Source organism: Rhododendron vialii, chromosome 1a, assembly GCF_030253575.1.
Source record: "Rhododendron vialii isolate Sample 1 chromosome 1a, ASM3025357v1".
Taxonomy (NCBI): Eukaryota; Viridiplantae; Streptophyta; class Magnoliopsida; order Ericales; family Ericaceae; genus Rhododendron; species Rhododendron vialii.
The window spans coordinates 36,487,546-36,504,846 of NC_080557.1; the positions used below are offsets into that span (position 1 = coordinate 36,487,546).

At 38.6% G+C, this 17,301-nt stretch overlaps 1 protein-coding gene and 1 long non-coding RNA gene across 2 annotated transcripts; one reads left to right on the top strand and one right to left on the bottom strand.

Annotated features, from left to right (window-relative positions):
- Positions 1-6,090: 6,090 nt before the first annotated feature.
- Positions 6,091-10,039, bottom strand: LOC131315623 (uncharacterized). Its single transcript, XR_009196834.1, has 4 exons — positions 9,679-10,039; positions 8,874-9,050; positions 7,527-7,669; positions 6,091-6,705 (listed from the first exon to the last, which is right to left on the bottom strand). It is a non-coding gene; the product is annotated as an uncharacterized LOC131315623 (long non-coding RNA).
- Positions 10,040-12,148: 2,109 nt separating this feature from the next.
- On the top strand, positions 12,149-15,968 carry LOC131315595 (G-type lectin S-receptor-like serine/threonine-protein kinase LECRK3). Its single transcript, XM_058344757.1, has 2 exons — positions 12,149-12,792; positions 13,733-15,968. The coding sequence occupies exons 1-2, from the start codon at positions 12,257-12,259 to the stop codon at positions 15,597-15,599; spliced, it is 2,403 nt and encodes an 800-aa protein (XP_058200740.1). The 5' UTR covers positions 12,149-12,256; the 3' UTR covers positions 15,600-15,968.
- The last annotated feature ends 1,333 nt before the right edge of the window (positions 15,969-17,301 follow it).

Sequence of the window (17,301 nt, forward strand, 5' to 3'; positions counted from 1 at the left end):
ACCTCTGGAGTCTTTCTGAACATGTCTCAGAACCCAGAAAGTGCAAAGCCTAGCACTGGTCAAATGGCTTAAACTGGCGTACTGTAGTGGTTTACCCGCGTATGCTGGTCAAACCCTGACCAGTGGCTGACCCATGTATGGAAACTAGGCTTTGCCCTCTGTTTTATCCCCAACACTATTTAGGGGAGGTTCTATTCTTTTGTTGGCCTCTGAGCTTTTTCAAACTGCTTAAAATTGTATATTATCTGTAATATAGACTACTTGGTTTGTCCTGAGTGTACACTGGTCATTTCCAAAACCCAAAGGAATGAAAATAAGAACTGTGGGCTTAGGCTTACTGGCGTACACAAGTTTGTAAGTGGCGTACGCAGGTTAAAACAACATGCAGTGACTTGATCAGTACATATTATTTTCTTCTTGCGCACGTCACTCCAGAACAGCGTCATCCGGTCTGTTTAAAACTCTCACAGAAGTCTGTTTTCATCATATACTACATGTTTCAATAAAGTGAGCATACTATTTTGTCACATCCTGCCAATATGTTACAGTTTTAATCCCCTTTAACTATTCTCCCACCCTAACTGGCTAAAAATCGATTAATGAGAGAGAACAACAAACGTTTTACAAATGCCCGAGTAGAGACCGATCTCCAGATTAGGCGAGAGGGGTGCCTTAAAACTCTTCCCCTCTCGTAACCTGGCTCCCGAACTTCAGATATCAATGTGATGACGGACCAGTCTACGCCTTTTACAAAATCAAACAACGTGAAAAAAATGTCTCAAGTTCAGTTCCTTGGGTGGCATATCACAAACCCAAGTGGCGACTCTGAATTGAGCGTTTCGCCGCGCTTTTCCAAAAGGGCGCACCCTATTTTATACAAATTTTAGGGGCGTGTGCCCACATAAGGCAACCAAGGCTCAACAAACTCCCCTTCCTCAGTTGGGAAGTCCTTACTCTGGTACAGATCATCTTGCAGCGGATTATGTCCTTCGGTCTCTTGATTACTTGGCATAAAACGCCAGCCCAACGGTACTATAATGAGTTTTGAAACTCAATAGATAATCTTAACCCTACTAACCCCTTACGTTACAATAAGCAAATCAACAATATAATAATTTATAATACACAAAAGATAGAGATTAACAACACATCGTCCTTTTCTTTACTATCCATCGACTTACCTGAAATCTAAGGATCATCTGCACAAGATCCTTTCCTCCCACATCTGCTAACTACAACCGTCTCATGGGACCATCCTTTCTTTTGCTTATCTTGTACCAGGGTCCTAAGGTGAGCGCACCTAAGTTATTATGTACCAAACATGTTCTCATTTAAAACCATAACAGGAGGATCAAGTTTTTCCATGACGTATTATACATTAGGGTCGGACATACACTACCCCACGCTAACTATAACCGTCTTATAGACCCATTTTCTTCTCCAAAGAGAAACTTTCTATAGCGTATCATACATTAATGTTTCACTAACTATAACCATTGATAAGTGCCAAAATATACATATTTTGGCCCTTTAATATACATTTATTAGTTTTTTTTATATTTGTTAATTGATGTTTATTATTAATTTTTATGTTTATAGGTTGCTCGAGCCCGTTGATTGAGACTTTAAACAAAAAGAAGATTTTAAAGAAGTTTGGGGTTTAATGCGAAATAATTCAAAATTGAATGGTTCATATATTATTTCATGAAGTCCAAAGGGCCTTTGTGTGATTAAATATCTCAACCCCTATATAAACAATTCACCTACTGACTGCAGTAGGTTACGGAAGAAAAAGGAAGCTGCCGTAAGGATTCCCACGAACGAAACATAAAAAAAGCACCGATTTCGAGTTGGGGGCTACGAACTGGTGCCATCAAGATTTCTTTCTTCCGAATATTATTTAGTTTTTCTCGTGAGTTGTTTTCATTCTTTCAAGTTTTGAAGTTTTATTCAATTATTCGCATTCTGATAATTGGTTTTAATTTCTGTTTTTAATAAAAGTTATTCGCTGATATTTGATTAGTTGATAATATTCTGTTTATTTTTCATCTCATGCAATAAAAGCATGTTTCAAGTTAGGGTTTCTTTTATTTTATGCGCAATGATTAGTGAGTAGTTGTATAAGTTGGGTCACGGGGTGATTAGCACACTGTGACCAATTCGGGCACTACTCCTATTTTCAAACAATAAAGGAAAAGCAATTTTAAGATAATAAAGAACATTCGTTAGACGAATTCGGGCATTGTCGGAGCCCATATGAACGGGTGAACGGGGGTCCAAAACCCATTCTTCGCTACGTATGGGTGAACGGCAACCATATGGATTCGCATCTTTCGGGGCATCTTTTTCTCACTAAAATCGAACGTTTTAAGAACACTGAATGGAGTAGGCTAATCCGGATTGATTGCGAGTGCTATGAACCCTACGACCGTACCTCTTTTTTAATTATTTGAAAAGTACAATCAATTTTCTAGGTTTTAAATAATCTTCGCATAAATCGACAAGGGGTGGCTACCTAAGAGCCAGTTTAAACAGTAACAACCCGAGTTTTTAGTCAGCACACATCACCATCTCTGTGAATTCGACTCTGGACTTACCGAATATTGTGTTACATCGGTCTCTATCCTACGCTTGGGGCAACCCATTAATTTAGGATTAGGAAATCGTTAAGTATTTTTGGCGCCGTTGCTGAGGACAGTAACGTGTGTTAAGAATTCGAATAGTTATTTATTTATTTTGGTTATTTGTTTTCTCCTTGGCTCTTTTTTTTTTTTGAGTCATCATAGGTAGAGTTAAGTAATCCTCCATTATAGGAAATCAATCACCTCTGAAGCCCAAGTACTACCGGGATAACACCAAGCGTCTAATCTCCATAGATAGAGAGCCGATCCCCGTAGTTTAGGAAGTGTCAGCCAGTATTGAGTCTTTTAATATCGACAACCTTTTTGTCGATTTAGTAATCGAAACACCGATGACAGAGCAGAAGTCGATGCGTGAGCACATGCATCCGAAGAGGACCACTCCTCTCGGACCAATTGTTTTGCCACCATTAAGCCTGGTACGCATAATGCCCTTCCCCTGTTTTATGGGAAGGAGAATAAGGATCCGTATGAGCACGTCCTTTATTTCGAGGGATTGGTGCGCACCTTTGCCAAAATATACATATTTTGGCCCTCCAATATACATTTATTAGTTTGTTTTTTATATTTGTTAACTGATTTTTATTATGTGTTTTTATGTTTATAGGTTGCTCGAGCCCGTTGTCCGAGACTTTAAACAAAAAGAAGATTTTAAAGAAGTTTGGGGTTTAATACGAAATAATTCAAAATTGAATGGTTCATATATTATTTTATGAAGTCCAAAGGGCCTTTGTGTGATTAAAGCCCTTAACCCCTATATAAACAATTCACCTACTGACTGCAGTAGATTACGGAAGAAAAAGGAAGTTGCCATAAGGATTCCCACGAATGAAACATAAAAAAAGCGCCGACTGCGAGTTGGGGGCTATGAACTGGTGCCATCAAGATTTCTTTCTTCCGAATATTGTTTAGTTTTTCTTGTGAGTTGTTTTCATTCTTTCAAGTTTTGAAGTTTTATTCAATTATTTGCATTCTGGTAATTGGTTTTAATTTCTGTTTTTAATAAAAGTTATTCGCTGATATTTGATTAGTTGATAATATTCTGTTTATTTTTCATCTCATGCAATAGAAGCATATTTCAAGTTAGGGTTTCTTTTATTTTATGCGCAATGATTAGTGAGTAGTTGTATAGGTAGGGTCGCAGGGTGATTAGCACACTGTGACCAATTCGGGCACTACTCCTATTTTTAAACAATAAAGGAAAAACAATTTTAGGATAATAAAGAACATTCGTTAGACGAATCTGAGCATTGTTGGAGCCCATGTGAACGGGAGAATGGGGGTCCAAAACCCATTATTCGCTGCGTATGGGTGAACGGCAACCATAAGGATTTGCATCTTTCGGGATATCTTTTTCTCACTAAAATCGAACGTTTTAAGAACACTGAATAGAGTAGGCTAATCTAGATTGATTGCGAGTGCTGTGAACCCTACGACCGTACCTCCTTTTTAATTATTTGATAAGTACAATCAATTTTCTAGGTTTTAATTAATCTCCACATAAATCGACAAGGGGTGGCTACTTAAGTGCTAGTTTAATCAGTAACAACCTGAGTTTTTAGCCATCACACATCACCGTCTCTGGGGATTCGACTCCGGACTTACGGGATATTGTGCTACGTCGGTCTCCACCCTACGCTTGGGGCAACCCATTAATTTAGGACTAGAAAATCGTCAAGCAATCGTCTCATGGGACCCATTCCTTTCGTCGAAGAGAAACTTTTCATGACGTATCATACGTTAGTGTCACAATATATCTCATCACCAGGCTCTGCAGGTAACCCTTTTCAACACATGGCCCTATTGGTTACCCTTTTTCAACACCGGGCCCCAATGGTTACCCTTGCCATAGCCATGGCTCAAATCATAATCCACAATTTCACATCTCAAAACTTTATCAATTACCAGTTTTTCATTACTTAACATCGTCTACGTGAATAACTGCTTGTAACCATCCCGTGAATCTAGGTCCATTCTAACACGTATGACATGATACAATCAATAACAGCTCAATTCATACCATGATATATTTTCAATGAGATAAAAAGTACATATCAAATAATATTGTACAAGTAAGTAAACACATAATATTTTAATTATGATTAGGCCGATACCTTTAAGATTTTATTGGTTATCTCTAAAGAAATTGTATATCCTCATGTTCTTTTATAATTAAAATTCTTAAAATCATTATAACTAAGATAATGATATCACATTTATAAACGGAATAAATCTATTATTTGTGACTTGTAAATATTATCATAACATATTTACCATTTTCAGTTGCTAATGTTACACCCTAGTGGTAATATAAAGAAAATGTTATTGAGCCGAAACTAATGGTGCCGATTGCAACTTAATGTATTTCTTTAGGCCAAAATAGTACACTAGAGTAATTAGGAGGGCCAAAGTGTGATTTTAACAAGAAAGATTTGAAACCCAGTTCGTTGGTTTCACTGGTCATGGCCGAGAAAACTAGAGGAATAACCATTCCGGCCACGCAACGTTGAAATCAATTTCTTTTATACCGGAACAAAAAAATCAATATGTAATCACATAATATACTTCGGAGATAGTAGGGGAGCGATTATTTTACCTTTAATCCGGAAAAAACAATCAGCGGTGGAGTCTGATGAGTTTTCTTTTGGCGGCGAAAGATCAGTATTGTAGCAGCAACTTTGGACCATAATAGCTTGACTAAACCTCTGTTGTTTTGGACGATTCTTGTGTTTAACGTGAAGCTCTTGAAACGCTCTACAACTTTTGTGAAGAAGTCCAAGCCCGAACACCACTCTAAGTAGAAGAAAAATGGAGATTTAGAAGGGTCGCTGAATCTTCCTGAAAATCAGAATTCGAGAATTTTACCAAACTTTGGACGGATAACTCTATCAATCCACCGTTTTGGTCGATTCTTGGGTTGGAATCTAAGCTCTCGATCCCCTCTACAACATTAGTGAAGAAACTCAGGCCTATAAATGACATCAACAAGGAAGAAACATGCCTTGAATAGAGGTACGTGATATGGTTGAAAAACAAAATGGTGTGATCTCTCTTTTCTATTTCTTCTCTTCTTCTTTTCAGATTTCTCTCTCTCTCTCTCTCTCTCTCTCTCTCTCTCTCTCTCTCTCTCTCTCTCTCTCTCAGCCGAATAAAATGGGAATGGTAAAGATGGGTTTGGTTTTGTAGTGCACGTGGAGTGATATAGGGGGAGCAGTGGAGAAAGGTAGGAGAGTGAGATTATATGGGTGAAGGTGATGGAATGTGGGAGGAAAGTGAGAGAGATAGAATCGGGAGAGATAAAGGAGAGGAGAAGGGAGCATAATCCCATAAATTGTGGGATGGGTATACATTATAAATATACTAGCGAATGCCCGTGCCTGAAGGCACGGGTAAATGTAATATAGTCTCAATTGACAACATCAACAAAGGACACTATCCAATTCTATTCCACGAATCCAATTTAACTCCATCAAAGTTTTCTTTAAGCTAAGCAAAATGCAATTTAAAGGGTTGCCCACTTATAGAGTACCAAAAAAAGAGAGAGTAAAGCCATGTTGTGAGCTAGATCGTGACGTCAGCAAATATAGGAGACTTCACCCAAGTCGTCCTCTTGTAAACACCAAGCTTTCAAAAAATTTGAACTTCTTCACCAAAGCCGCTCTATTCCAAATAACCAATCTTAAAGTGTTTTATTCAGAGCTAGAGTAAGCCTAACAAAAATAAAGAAAAGATGTATTTTTTTTATAGGTGACAAAAGATGTATAATCGTGCATTCAACTTAAAACCCATCAATTCAAAACTTGACCCGATAAGCAATACCATGCACAATGCTCCAAAGCACAACCAAATTTATTTCGATGATAGGCAACTGCATATGCGATAGATGTATTATCGTTCATACAACTTAAAGGTCATACATGAAGCCAAATACCCTTATACTAAAGTTCACAATTGACATACTTTACTTTAACTGATCATCGCTGCATGATCTTTTTATCCTTTCAGCCCACAAAGCTACATGTGCTCCCTTATCCAGCTGTATGATTCCAGGATTAAAAAACGACACCTGCGAATATAGATTTTGTAGGAAAAAATTTCCTCGAATAGTGCCAAAAGAGGTTAGAGAATAAAATTATTTATCTTGGGGGTCCTTAACTTCGTTAGTCAAGTTCATAGGTAAATAAAGTAGAGATGATAAAAATGGATAGCATTATCGAGAGCCTAGTGACATCATTTTGTTTTCAATTATAGTAATAGAAAATGCTAGACAATGTGGAAACTTCTACAACAGCACGCTGACTTGACCTACTTAGTGATGTAGAAAGCAAAAGGAGAACCCTTAGCTAATGAGAAGAACATTCACCTCATAGGTTAGTCATACTTCCATCGCACAAAAGAAAACACAAAGAACCAAAATTACTTGAAGGAGCTTCATATCCCTCTCCCTCGTTCAGTGTCGATCCATTCAAATATTCATAGAGAACCCACATTACTAAGCCTATGTTTTATTTACAAAACTTTGGGCTCATGGTACCTGCTACCCACCCTTCCTCCTCTGCTTTGAGAACCGTGTGAACGAAGAGAGGGCAGAAGGTAAGGAGGTCCTCATACGGAGTCGCACACTTACTTGACCAGTGTGGGAGATTGGGGAATGGGTCGAGTAAACTCCCCTGGGGTTTAGTGGTGTGTAGAGAAAAACAAAATTTTTGAACCCTAGTTGCACATAAACTCAAACCATCCAGCTTTTATATCAACTTCAGCACTTTGGAACATGGATTTCAACACCTATAACCCAACTATATCTGAACAAAAAAATATCTGTGTAATGTGTTGACCAAAAGAAAAAGAAAAAGGGTGCTAACTGGATAATGGATTACAGGTTCTTACCTCGCACCTTTGATTTTGCTAGAGAATATAGCAGGAAAGAGAAGATCAAGGCTTAAATTATGCCCAAGTACGTAGCTGGATAAGGGATTAGAGTTTTGCACATTTGATTTTGCAAAACACTCCAGGTAAGCCGCTGGTATCACCTATCAAAGCAAATAGTTGTTAGTTGTATAATCCCACCTCCTACCAATCTGTATGCCCATTAATAAATCATACGTAATAAACCACATTTGTAGCCAGTTTGATCAAACAAATCAGAACAGATCAAGGCTTAAATTATAGAAGGCAAAGAACAAACAAAGTATGCAATTAGAGAAAGTCCACTCATTTGTCTCCCTCCATTTTGAAGCCAACCACCAAAGAATCTATCCCTGATATGTGAAAAGAACCCCATCACCCACCCCCATCCAACTACTACCCACAAAAGTGGAAGATGGCCATCGGATTTGCATTAATTCCCTCTTTCTATTCATTTTTTATCGATTGCATCATTCACGTTAAATCAAAAGTTCGTAAAGAGCAATCACCATAAATATTGTTCACTTTAAAATCGGATTCATCTTCTGCTCATATCAGAGAACCCTCATACCCCATCATCAAGAATATTTTTGTTTTGATATCATCAAGAATATATCCTACATAAAAAGGATTCAAGCCACAAAGAACCTCATAAGGAGATTATCGTCCTACCATTCAGGAAACAAATTAAGAGCAAAATTATAGGCTTCATGTGGCATTAAATAAACAGTGTATCCGTGTCCGACACACTGGGGAAATCATGTGGTGTGTCCATTAGATTTTGTTGTTGTTGGTGGTGGTGGTGGTGGTGTGTGTGTGGGGGGCGGGGGGGGGGGGGGGGGAGGGGGGCGTGGAAACACGGTGGAAATACAGGAGGGGTTAAATACGCATAGAACATCAGTACTAATTTGAGCCATTAAATAAAACAGCGTATCAACTAAACAAAGAAACAATGAACAGAAATAAGTTTTAAGATCCATCAATCAACTAAACAAAGGAAGCTCCATCCTTTAAATGTTTTGGATCAAAAAAAGGATGTCATATCAAGAAGTGCAGTTTTGTTTATTATTATTATTATTATATTTTTGGGAGGGGGGGGAGGGGGGGAGAGGAACATAGGAGGGGTTAAATACACATAGAACATCATTAGGAGAGCTAATTTGAGAAATTAAATAAAACAACGTATCAACTAAACAAACAAACAATGAATAGAAATAAGTTTTAAGATCCATCAATCAACTAAACAAAGGAAGCTCCATCCTTCAAATGTTTTGGATCAAAAAAAGGATTTCATATCAAGAAGTGCAGTTGTATCTACTTGTTCATTACCTTAGTATATTCGTAAACTTTTTACCTCCATACAACAATTTGCCCTCCCCCACTTCAAAATGAAGAGAAAGCTAAGGTCCTTCGTCGACCTCCATCCTCTATGTAAACTTGTTACCGAGTCTAATATTGATGTCGTAAACTTGAGAGCATGAAATGAAACCTTCAAGCAAACAATGCCTGAATCAAACGCCAATAATTAAGAAGTTAGACGGACTGGAAAAAAGAAAGGATGTCCAAATCTATACATGTAGCAAAAAATGGCAATAACAGATGATACTCACGTAAAAGGGAAAAACAATGGTTCGAATCAGTCCATTTACGATTTTTCCAAAACTCCAACCAAGTAATTCCACTAAATTTCCATTCCATGACACAACCGTGTACTTCTTTCTTTCTTTTTTCTTACCCTTTTAATGTGTGATTGAAGAGCTAAGTGGCCACCATCATAAAAGAACCTAGGCTCTGTTCACTTAGAGTTTTCAAGTACGACGCTCAAGGGGCGGGCAATCAATGGTTAATTTCCCTCAGTCCCCCTTACGGTTCCTATTCTCGAACTAAACACCTTCATCGACAAAACAGGAATAACAATTCAAGGCCTAATTTATCAGTCCATACGCAAGCCAATTCACGAAATATATTAATCGAAGTCACTCAAAATATCGAAACCAACAGATTTACATGGAACCGGTAACGAAACCGGCAGATTTACATCTAAGTAATAAAGCAATCAAGATTTTCGTTAGCTGTTTTAGAGAACCAATCACAAAAAGAAGAAACTGTGTGATGGCATTAAATATATATGTACCTCTCGCCTTTTACAGAGTTATTGTTATTGGTGTTGATTTGAACTCCATAAATGATGATGAGAGCAATAATCGTAGTACTTGCTCCGTTTGGTGCAAACACTCTGATTCGAATCACTGAAAACCCCCACGGCAACACCTCTGGGCTGAAACAGCAACTGTTGTTGAAGCAATGACAACTTGGCCACTACTGCCACCGGACAACTCCCTCCGCCGCCGCTGATCTGGTGTTGCCGAAGCTTCGCCGCCAGAATGGCCTACTGATCTTGACTGAAGTGGAACTGATCATCTGCCGTCGATGCCGAGAGGTCCCACGGGGACTTAGGGTTTGGTCGGAGGGAGAGAAAGGGAGTCGACAGAGGGATGCGATGGGTCTATCGAAGAGAGAGCCGCGAGAGAGAAGGGGACTGAGGGAGACAGAAGGAGAGTGAGATGGTGCCGCTAGGGTTCCAACTCAGCGTGTTTCAAATTTTGGAAATCAATTTAAGTAAAATTTTACTAAAATGCCATTTATGATAGCCCTTGGATGGATTAGGTGTTTACCAAAATGCCTTTTATAGGATGAAGGGTAGAGATTTATGTAGGCATGAGGATAAATCTAGAGCGTTGGTTGTCTTTTGGATTCAAACACAGCTCTATTTTATTATATAGATATAGACACACACATATAGTTACAAGCTAATTAATACTCCCTCCGTCCCAAAATATTTGTCCAATCCGCAAAACGGAGTCTTAAAAATAATACGATTTTGGCAAGAAAAATTCAAAAGTCTTTTAACAACTTACTAGATATCAATGAGTTCTATTAATTTGTAAAAAAAAGTTTGAATTTTTCTTTAAAAAATTGCATTATTTTTAAGTTATCGTTTTGCAGACCGAACAAACAATTTGTGACAGAGGGAGTAACGTATATGCTAAACTAATTTTAAACACCAAAAATTAATCTAGATTCTAGTTTAATCTAATTACCCTTTAAAATAATTAATCAATTACTATAGACTATTTGATTAAAAATAATTTCTTTATTCAAAAAAATAGGGCAAAAATCTAGGTTGTTACAATAATATATAGATAATATATATGTTGCCAATTTTAACATAATGATTACTGGTGTAGTGGTGAGAGATAAACCTTCACAAGAGGTGTGGTTTGAAACTTGCTTTTACAATACACTGTATAATAAAATGTTAGTATGATTAAAGCTATTTGACTTCGTTTTAATTTTTTCCTCTTACTTTCAATTTTAAAAGTACTAGCATAGACATTTTTGAAAGTTGATTATGACTGCAATTATAGGATGATATATACTTTTTCCATATTCTTAGCCAGTTTTTTTTTTTTTTTCCGGTTACATGATCTTAATTCAAAAACAACAATTTTACAATAAAGGTTTAACTTTATTTAAGTGATTTTTATCTTTTTCACTTATTGTCAAAAAAATTATCGATGACCCCATATTTAAGGTTTACCTTGGGCTTTGAAATTTAAGGGCTGACCTTGTACTCGAAATGTGATCTCTCTCTATGAAATTCTTAGATTCGTCACTGCTTTGAGATGTAATAACATTCAAAAGAAATCCCAGAGGATTTGGCCAAGTAGACATGAGAAAACAAATAAGTGTTCGTCTTCCATGAGGTCGCATATTCGAATTCCATGGAGACCAAATATTTCAAATTTTGGGGTCACTGGAAGGTTCTCCGGTCGTTAATTTTAGAGCCCCGAGATGTGCAAACTTGCGTGAAAATCCGATTATCTAAAGTGAGGCTCCGTTCCGGAAAGAAAAATAAGTACTTATTTTTTAAGAAGACAATTTCAAACTCAAAAATTATGTATTTACACAAATTATTTTCCTATCAATATAGATCTTGTTTGATAGATCTCATTGAGATCTTTAATACGGTGCAAAAAAATTGAAAAATTATTTTTCATTTACATTATTTTTTAGTTTGAAAATGTGAAATAAGTACTTATTTTTTAAGAAGGTGTTCTAGAACGGGGCTCAGAAACATTCAAAAATAGGGACCAAAGTAACAGTAATGATTCACACAAATATTTTTTTCACATATCTTGCACATACATTTTTGTGTGACCCATATCGGGATCCTACAAAATGATCCGAACCGCTCATCTTTTTTTAAATACTTTTTGGAGGATTTCTGTAAAAAATTAGCTCCAATGGATATCGGTAAAGGCTTTCTCAGAAATCGTAGCACGAATCATTCTGTTTTGTCCTACGAATTCTAAAAAAGTCCTTACCGATATCCGTTAGAGCTGATTTTTTACAAGAATCCTCCATAAAGTATTTTAAAAAAGATAGTGGTTCGGATCATTTTATGGGACCCCGATATGAATCTCATAAAAATGTATGTGCAAGATATGTGAAAAATACATATGTGCAAATAGCATGGTTGCAAAAGTAATGATTCCCTGAAAGTGAAAGGAGACAGAGTATCCTTCACTCAAACTTATGGATTGAGTCCGAAAGTCTTTCCCTTTCCCTTTCCCTTTCACCTCAAACTCTTCTCTTTCCTTATTTAGTTATATATGAGCTAATTTACGTCCTTGATCTCAAACCTAGCAATGTCTTATCCTCTTCTTCATACTCTCTTCTGCTTCCTATTATTGCTGCCATTTTCTACTGTTGCTCAGACTAACGGAACCGTAGACGTTGGTGCATCTATCACAGCTGGTGACAATTCCACCACCCCATGGCTATCCGCTTCTCAAGATTTTGCATTTGGGTTTAAACAACTCCAAGATAACAATCTCTTCTTGCTCTCCATATGGTATTACAAGATACCCGACCAAACCATTGTTTGGTATGCAAACGAAGGTGTTCCGGTGTTAGCTGGATCGAAAATAGGGATAACCGCGGGCAAAGGGCTAGTGCTCAGTGACCCTCAAGGCAGAGAGTTGTGGAGTTCCACCCCTATTCGTAACCAAGTTGCTTATGGCTCTATGAGCGATATGGGCAGCTTTGTGCTTGTTGGTGGGGGTTCGGATAACATATGGGAGAGCTTCAAATACCCGACGGACACCTTGTTGCCTGCGCAGATCATGGAGTCCGGCGGGGTCCTTTTTTCTCGACAGTCGGAGAAGAATTTCTCGAGGGGAAGGTTATTGTTAGAACATTTTGATAGTAGTCTTGTTGTTCATGCTCTGTGATACGATTGCCACATATTTTCTGTATGTATGGAATATGGATCTACTAACAAGGGTGATGTGACTTGATATATGCATTCGATCAAGAGAGAGAAATAGATACAGAAACAATGAGAAAGCAAGAATTTTGAAAAAGGGGTATTTTTTTCACTACTTTCTATATCCGTGAGCAACTCTTTTCTGACTTCATATTCTCGTGATGGAAGTGAACACAAAACGATGAAGGTTTGTGACAGCACTTGAGTTGAATTTTGCAGCGGGTGCACTTCGTCTGGACCTTCACACTGGGAGGAACATCCGCTTTAGACAGCGTTTACACACCTCCCGGCTCCGATTCTCACAAGCATGATCTTTCTTACTAGTTATGTGCTTCTAAGGCTCTAGGCGTAGGCCCACCAGGCAACTGCTTAGGGCCGTCACTTTTGGGCCAAAAAAATTGGGCCTCCAAATAGTGTTATGTATTAAATATTTTCTACATGAATTGTTTTACAACTACCATAATGTTTCACGGTGGTATGCCGCCTATTTAGGGAGCATGGGATTGTGAGTTTGATTCCCGTCCCATTCAATTTTTTAACGCAAAATTTTGATTCCTGTACTAAAAATGGGTATTAAATCAAAGCTCTTTAGTGTCAAACTCACGACCTTAGGGTTCTAAAGAGAGCATTAACGCTTTGCCACCAAACTACAAGGCTAATTTGTTTTATCCATCAAAAAAATAATAAATATACTAGAAAATGAGAGGCCCCATTTTCAAATCTTGCCTAGGGGCCAGGGCCTCGAAAGTCTCAGGGCCGGGTGCTTCTGGATTATTATGTGTTTGGAATGGATAATTATTTGGCCCTTCATAGTCTTTTGATGGATATTTACAATGGGAATAAATTTTCTTAACAGGTTCCAGCTCCGCCTGCTGGAAGATGGGAATCTCGTGCTTAATACTAGAGACTTGGTTACCAATTTCGCTTATGATGCTTACTACTGGAGCAACACTTATGATGGTGTTAATGTTACAAATCGTGGTTACCGAGTTATCTTCAATGAGACAGGATATATATTCGTATTGAAAAGAAATAACCAAAGAGCAGTACTCGGACCAACAACAGTACCCCCATCTGGTGACTACTACTACCGAGCAACTCTCGATTTTGATGGGGTTTTCACACTGTACTATCATCCAAAGACTAAAAATGGCAATCCGAAAACTTGGACTGCTTTGTGGTCCGAGCCAGATAACATTTGTGTTGATATTGTAGCGAGTGAAGGTAGAGGGGCTTGTGGCTTCAACAGCATATGCACAATTGATGATTATAAAAGGCCTAATTGTTCGTGCCCTGTAGGTTTTTCGTTGCTTGATCCAAACGACAAGTACGGAGACTGTAAGCCAAGTTTCACACCAAGTTGTGAAGAAGATGACCACAAGAGTTCCAACGGAGATCTCTATGACTTGTCAGTGTTAATAGATACTGATTGGCCTCTGTCTGACTACGAGCAACTGAAGCCTGTCAGTGAAGAGATGTGCAGAAATTCTTGCCTCCAGGATTGTTTCTGCGCTGTTGCTATTCTGCGGGGTGATAGCTGCTGGAAGAAGAAGCTGCCACTTTCTAATGGGAGGAAGGACAGTGTTGTTAATGGGAAGGCTTTCATGAAGTTCAGGAAAGGTGACCTTCCTCCATCTACTACCGATCCTCGTTCTCCTCTTCTGGGTAGCTCTTTATTCGTCAATGTTGCACTTCTGGGTGCCTTTTGCCTGGGTTTTTCCCTCATCTACCAGAAGAAGATCGTGAATAGTCGTCATGGGTTCGGAGCTGTGGAAACAAATCTTCATTGTTTTTCGTATGAGGAGCTTGCAGAGGCTACAGATGGATTCCAGGAAGAACTTGGAAGGGGAGCTTTTGGAATTGTGTATGGAGGGGCAGTACGAATGGGGAATTCTAGAATTTTCGTCGCAGTCAAGAAGCTAGATAGGGTGGTTCAAGAAAAACAGAGAGAGAAGGAATTTAGAACCGAAGTACATGTGATTGGCCAGACCCATCATAAGAATCTAGTCCGACTGGTTGGATTTTGCGACCAAGGGGAGCACCGGATGTTAGTGTACGAGTTCATGAGTAATGGCACTCTCGCTAGCTTCCTGTTTGGAGAGACAAAGCCTAGTTGGAACCAGAGGAGCGAAATTGCGTTGGGAATTGCTAGAGGCCTCCTCTACCTACACGAAGAAAGCAGCACGCAGATCATCCATTGCAATATAAAGCCTCAAAACATACTTCTTGACAACTATTACAGCGCCCGAATTGCCGACTTTGGGTTGGCTAAACTGCTGATGATCAATCAGAGCCAGACAAATACTGGTATTAGAGGGACAAAAGGGTATGTTGCACCTGAATGGTTTAGAAACAAGCCGGTAACCACTAAAGTTGATGTTTACAGCTTTGGTGTGTTGCTATTAGAGATCATTACTTGTCGAAAAAACGTAGAGGGGTGGGAGATGGGCGGTGAAGAGAGACCAATTTTAACTGATTGGGTTTGTGACTGCTTTCTGAAAGATGAATTGCATGCTTTGATTGAGGACGATTCCGAGGCCTTGAATGACTGGAGGAAGGTGCAGAGATTTCTGATGGTTGGAATTTGGTGTATTCAAGAAGATCCCTCTCAACGGCCCACGATGAGGAAGGTTACTCAGATGCTTGAAGGAGTTGTCGAAGTTCCTGTGCCTCCAAGCCCTTCGCAATTTTCTTTCGTCAGTCATGGTGTTGGGGAGGAGTAGATTGTGCACATACCTAACCTTTGGTAGTAAATGCACTAAGTGGATGTCTCCTGACTCGAACACACGACCCGAAGTTTCGCTGGCTGAGTTTTGTTTGCTCTGCTCTATTATTCTAGTGTCACTTATAGTTGGTTCATTTCGCAAAATATCCCCTTAGTAAGTTAGCAACCAATATGTAATGTTCTCTTAAAATAATGCCTGCTACTTCAGTGCACAATATATGTTGTTTTGAAAAAGACTCTTTAGACGAAGGCCTGTGTTCTGATATGTTTCTGAAAATTGTGAGAAATCGTATAGCCTGTGTTTTTTCGTCCTACTAATCATGAATGTTAGCTTCTGTGCTCTCAGTAAGCCTGCTTTTGTTGTTCTAATCTAGTGATTGTATATTGGATAATATCCTACATGATTTACCATTTATAGGGTCCCTATGAACCACCGATGTTGCGATGGCGATGCATTGCAACGGGTAGCGGTCGCCTGTCTGCGTTTCGGACAAGCTTTTTGACACGGAGAGATAGCTGTGTTGACATGCCAATTAAATTAGGAATTCTTAAGCATGGAACATGCCGGGAACATGCATGCCCCAAGACTCAAGTGAGAGCACTGAGAGACACCTGGGGACACGTTTGGGTTAATTTATAATATAACAAACCTATCTCGGAAATTGTATCATGGTATTTGCGATACAATGGTAACTAGTGTTAGTTTTCTTTAACTTTTGTTGGTTGTGGACACTGGATACATATTCATGACAATAACACCGAAAATCGTGTTTTCATTTCTTTTTCTCTGTGTCCCTTGCCATGACCGTGCCCCACTTTCTATAATTGTAGTGCTCCGTGTCTGTATCTGTATCTGTATCGTGCATCTTTTGAAAACTTTAAGGAAACATTAGGTTTGCTCTTGCTACAGCACGTCTGAGAGAGGTAATAACTAGGCAACCTTTACTACTGCATGTTCAGGTGCGTTAACCAGTTTTACGGTCTTAAGAGTCTGAAAAGTGAGTTAATGAAATTGATTAAAGATTTGGTTCTAAAATTATAGAGTGCTTCTCGAGCATGCATTTGGAGCCCTTCCCCTCACACATTTGTAGAAGACCCACCATCACAAAGGAGCAATGTAGACCAGTCTCCATCTCACCAATAGGAAGTAAATGCAATACTCCCTCCGTCCCTTTTTAAGTGTCCTGCTTCGTAACTCCAACTTATGAAAAAGACATCATTATTACACTTTTCACATCAACTTTTTCCTCCACTTTCCTTACTTACCCATCATCATTACACTTTTATTCACTAACTTTTCAAAATAAAATCTACTTTTAGGGACAAAATAGACAATACACCAACTTTTACCCCCCTAACTTTACAAAATGGACACTTATTAAGGGACAGCCCAAAATGGAACACTAGACACAAAAAAAGGGACGGAGGGAGTACAATTTTTTTGTTCTTTTTCTTGATAACGAGCGGTTCTATTCTATCCTAATCTAGAGAGCGGGATTGGGGCGTGCGCAGATGTGGTGGAACACAAGATTGCTAACACTTGAGCTGGCCTGCAATATAGGTGTGCAAGAGGTAGAATGGGTCCTTGTTTACTTTACGTCCCAATCAAGCAAGAAATCCCTATTACACACTCTGGACAAAAACTTGGATGATTCTATTTGCAACCCTTTTTTTCCTTCATACAACCCACTAAATTTTTC

Bases quoted from the DNA above. Each gene is read 5' to 3' on its own strand.
- LOC131315595 (XM_058344757.1), top strand. From the start codon at position 12,257: ATGTCTTATCCTCTTCTTCATACTCTCTTCTGCTTCCTATTATTGCTG. The intron at 12,793-13,732 runs GTTATTGTTAGA...TTTTCTTAACAG, and splicing joins AAGAATTTCTCGAGGGGAAG to GTTCCAGCTCCGCCTGCTGG.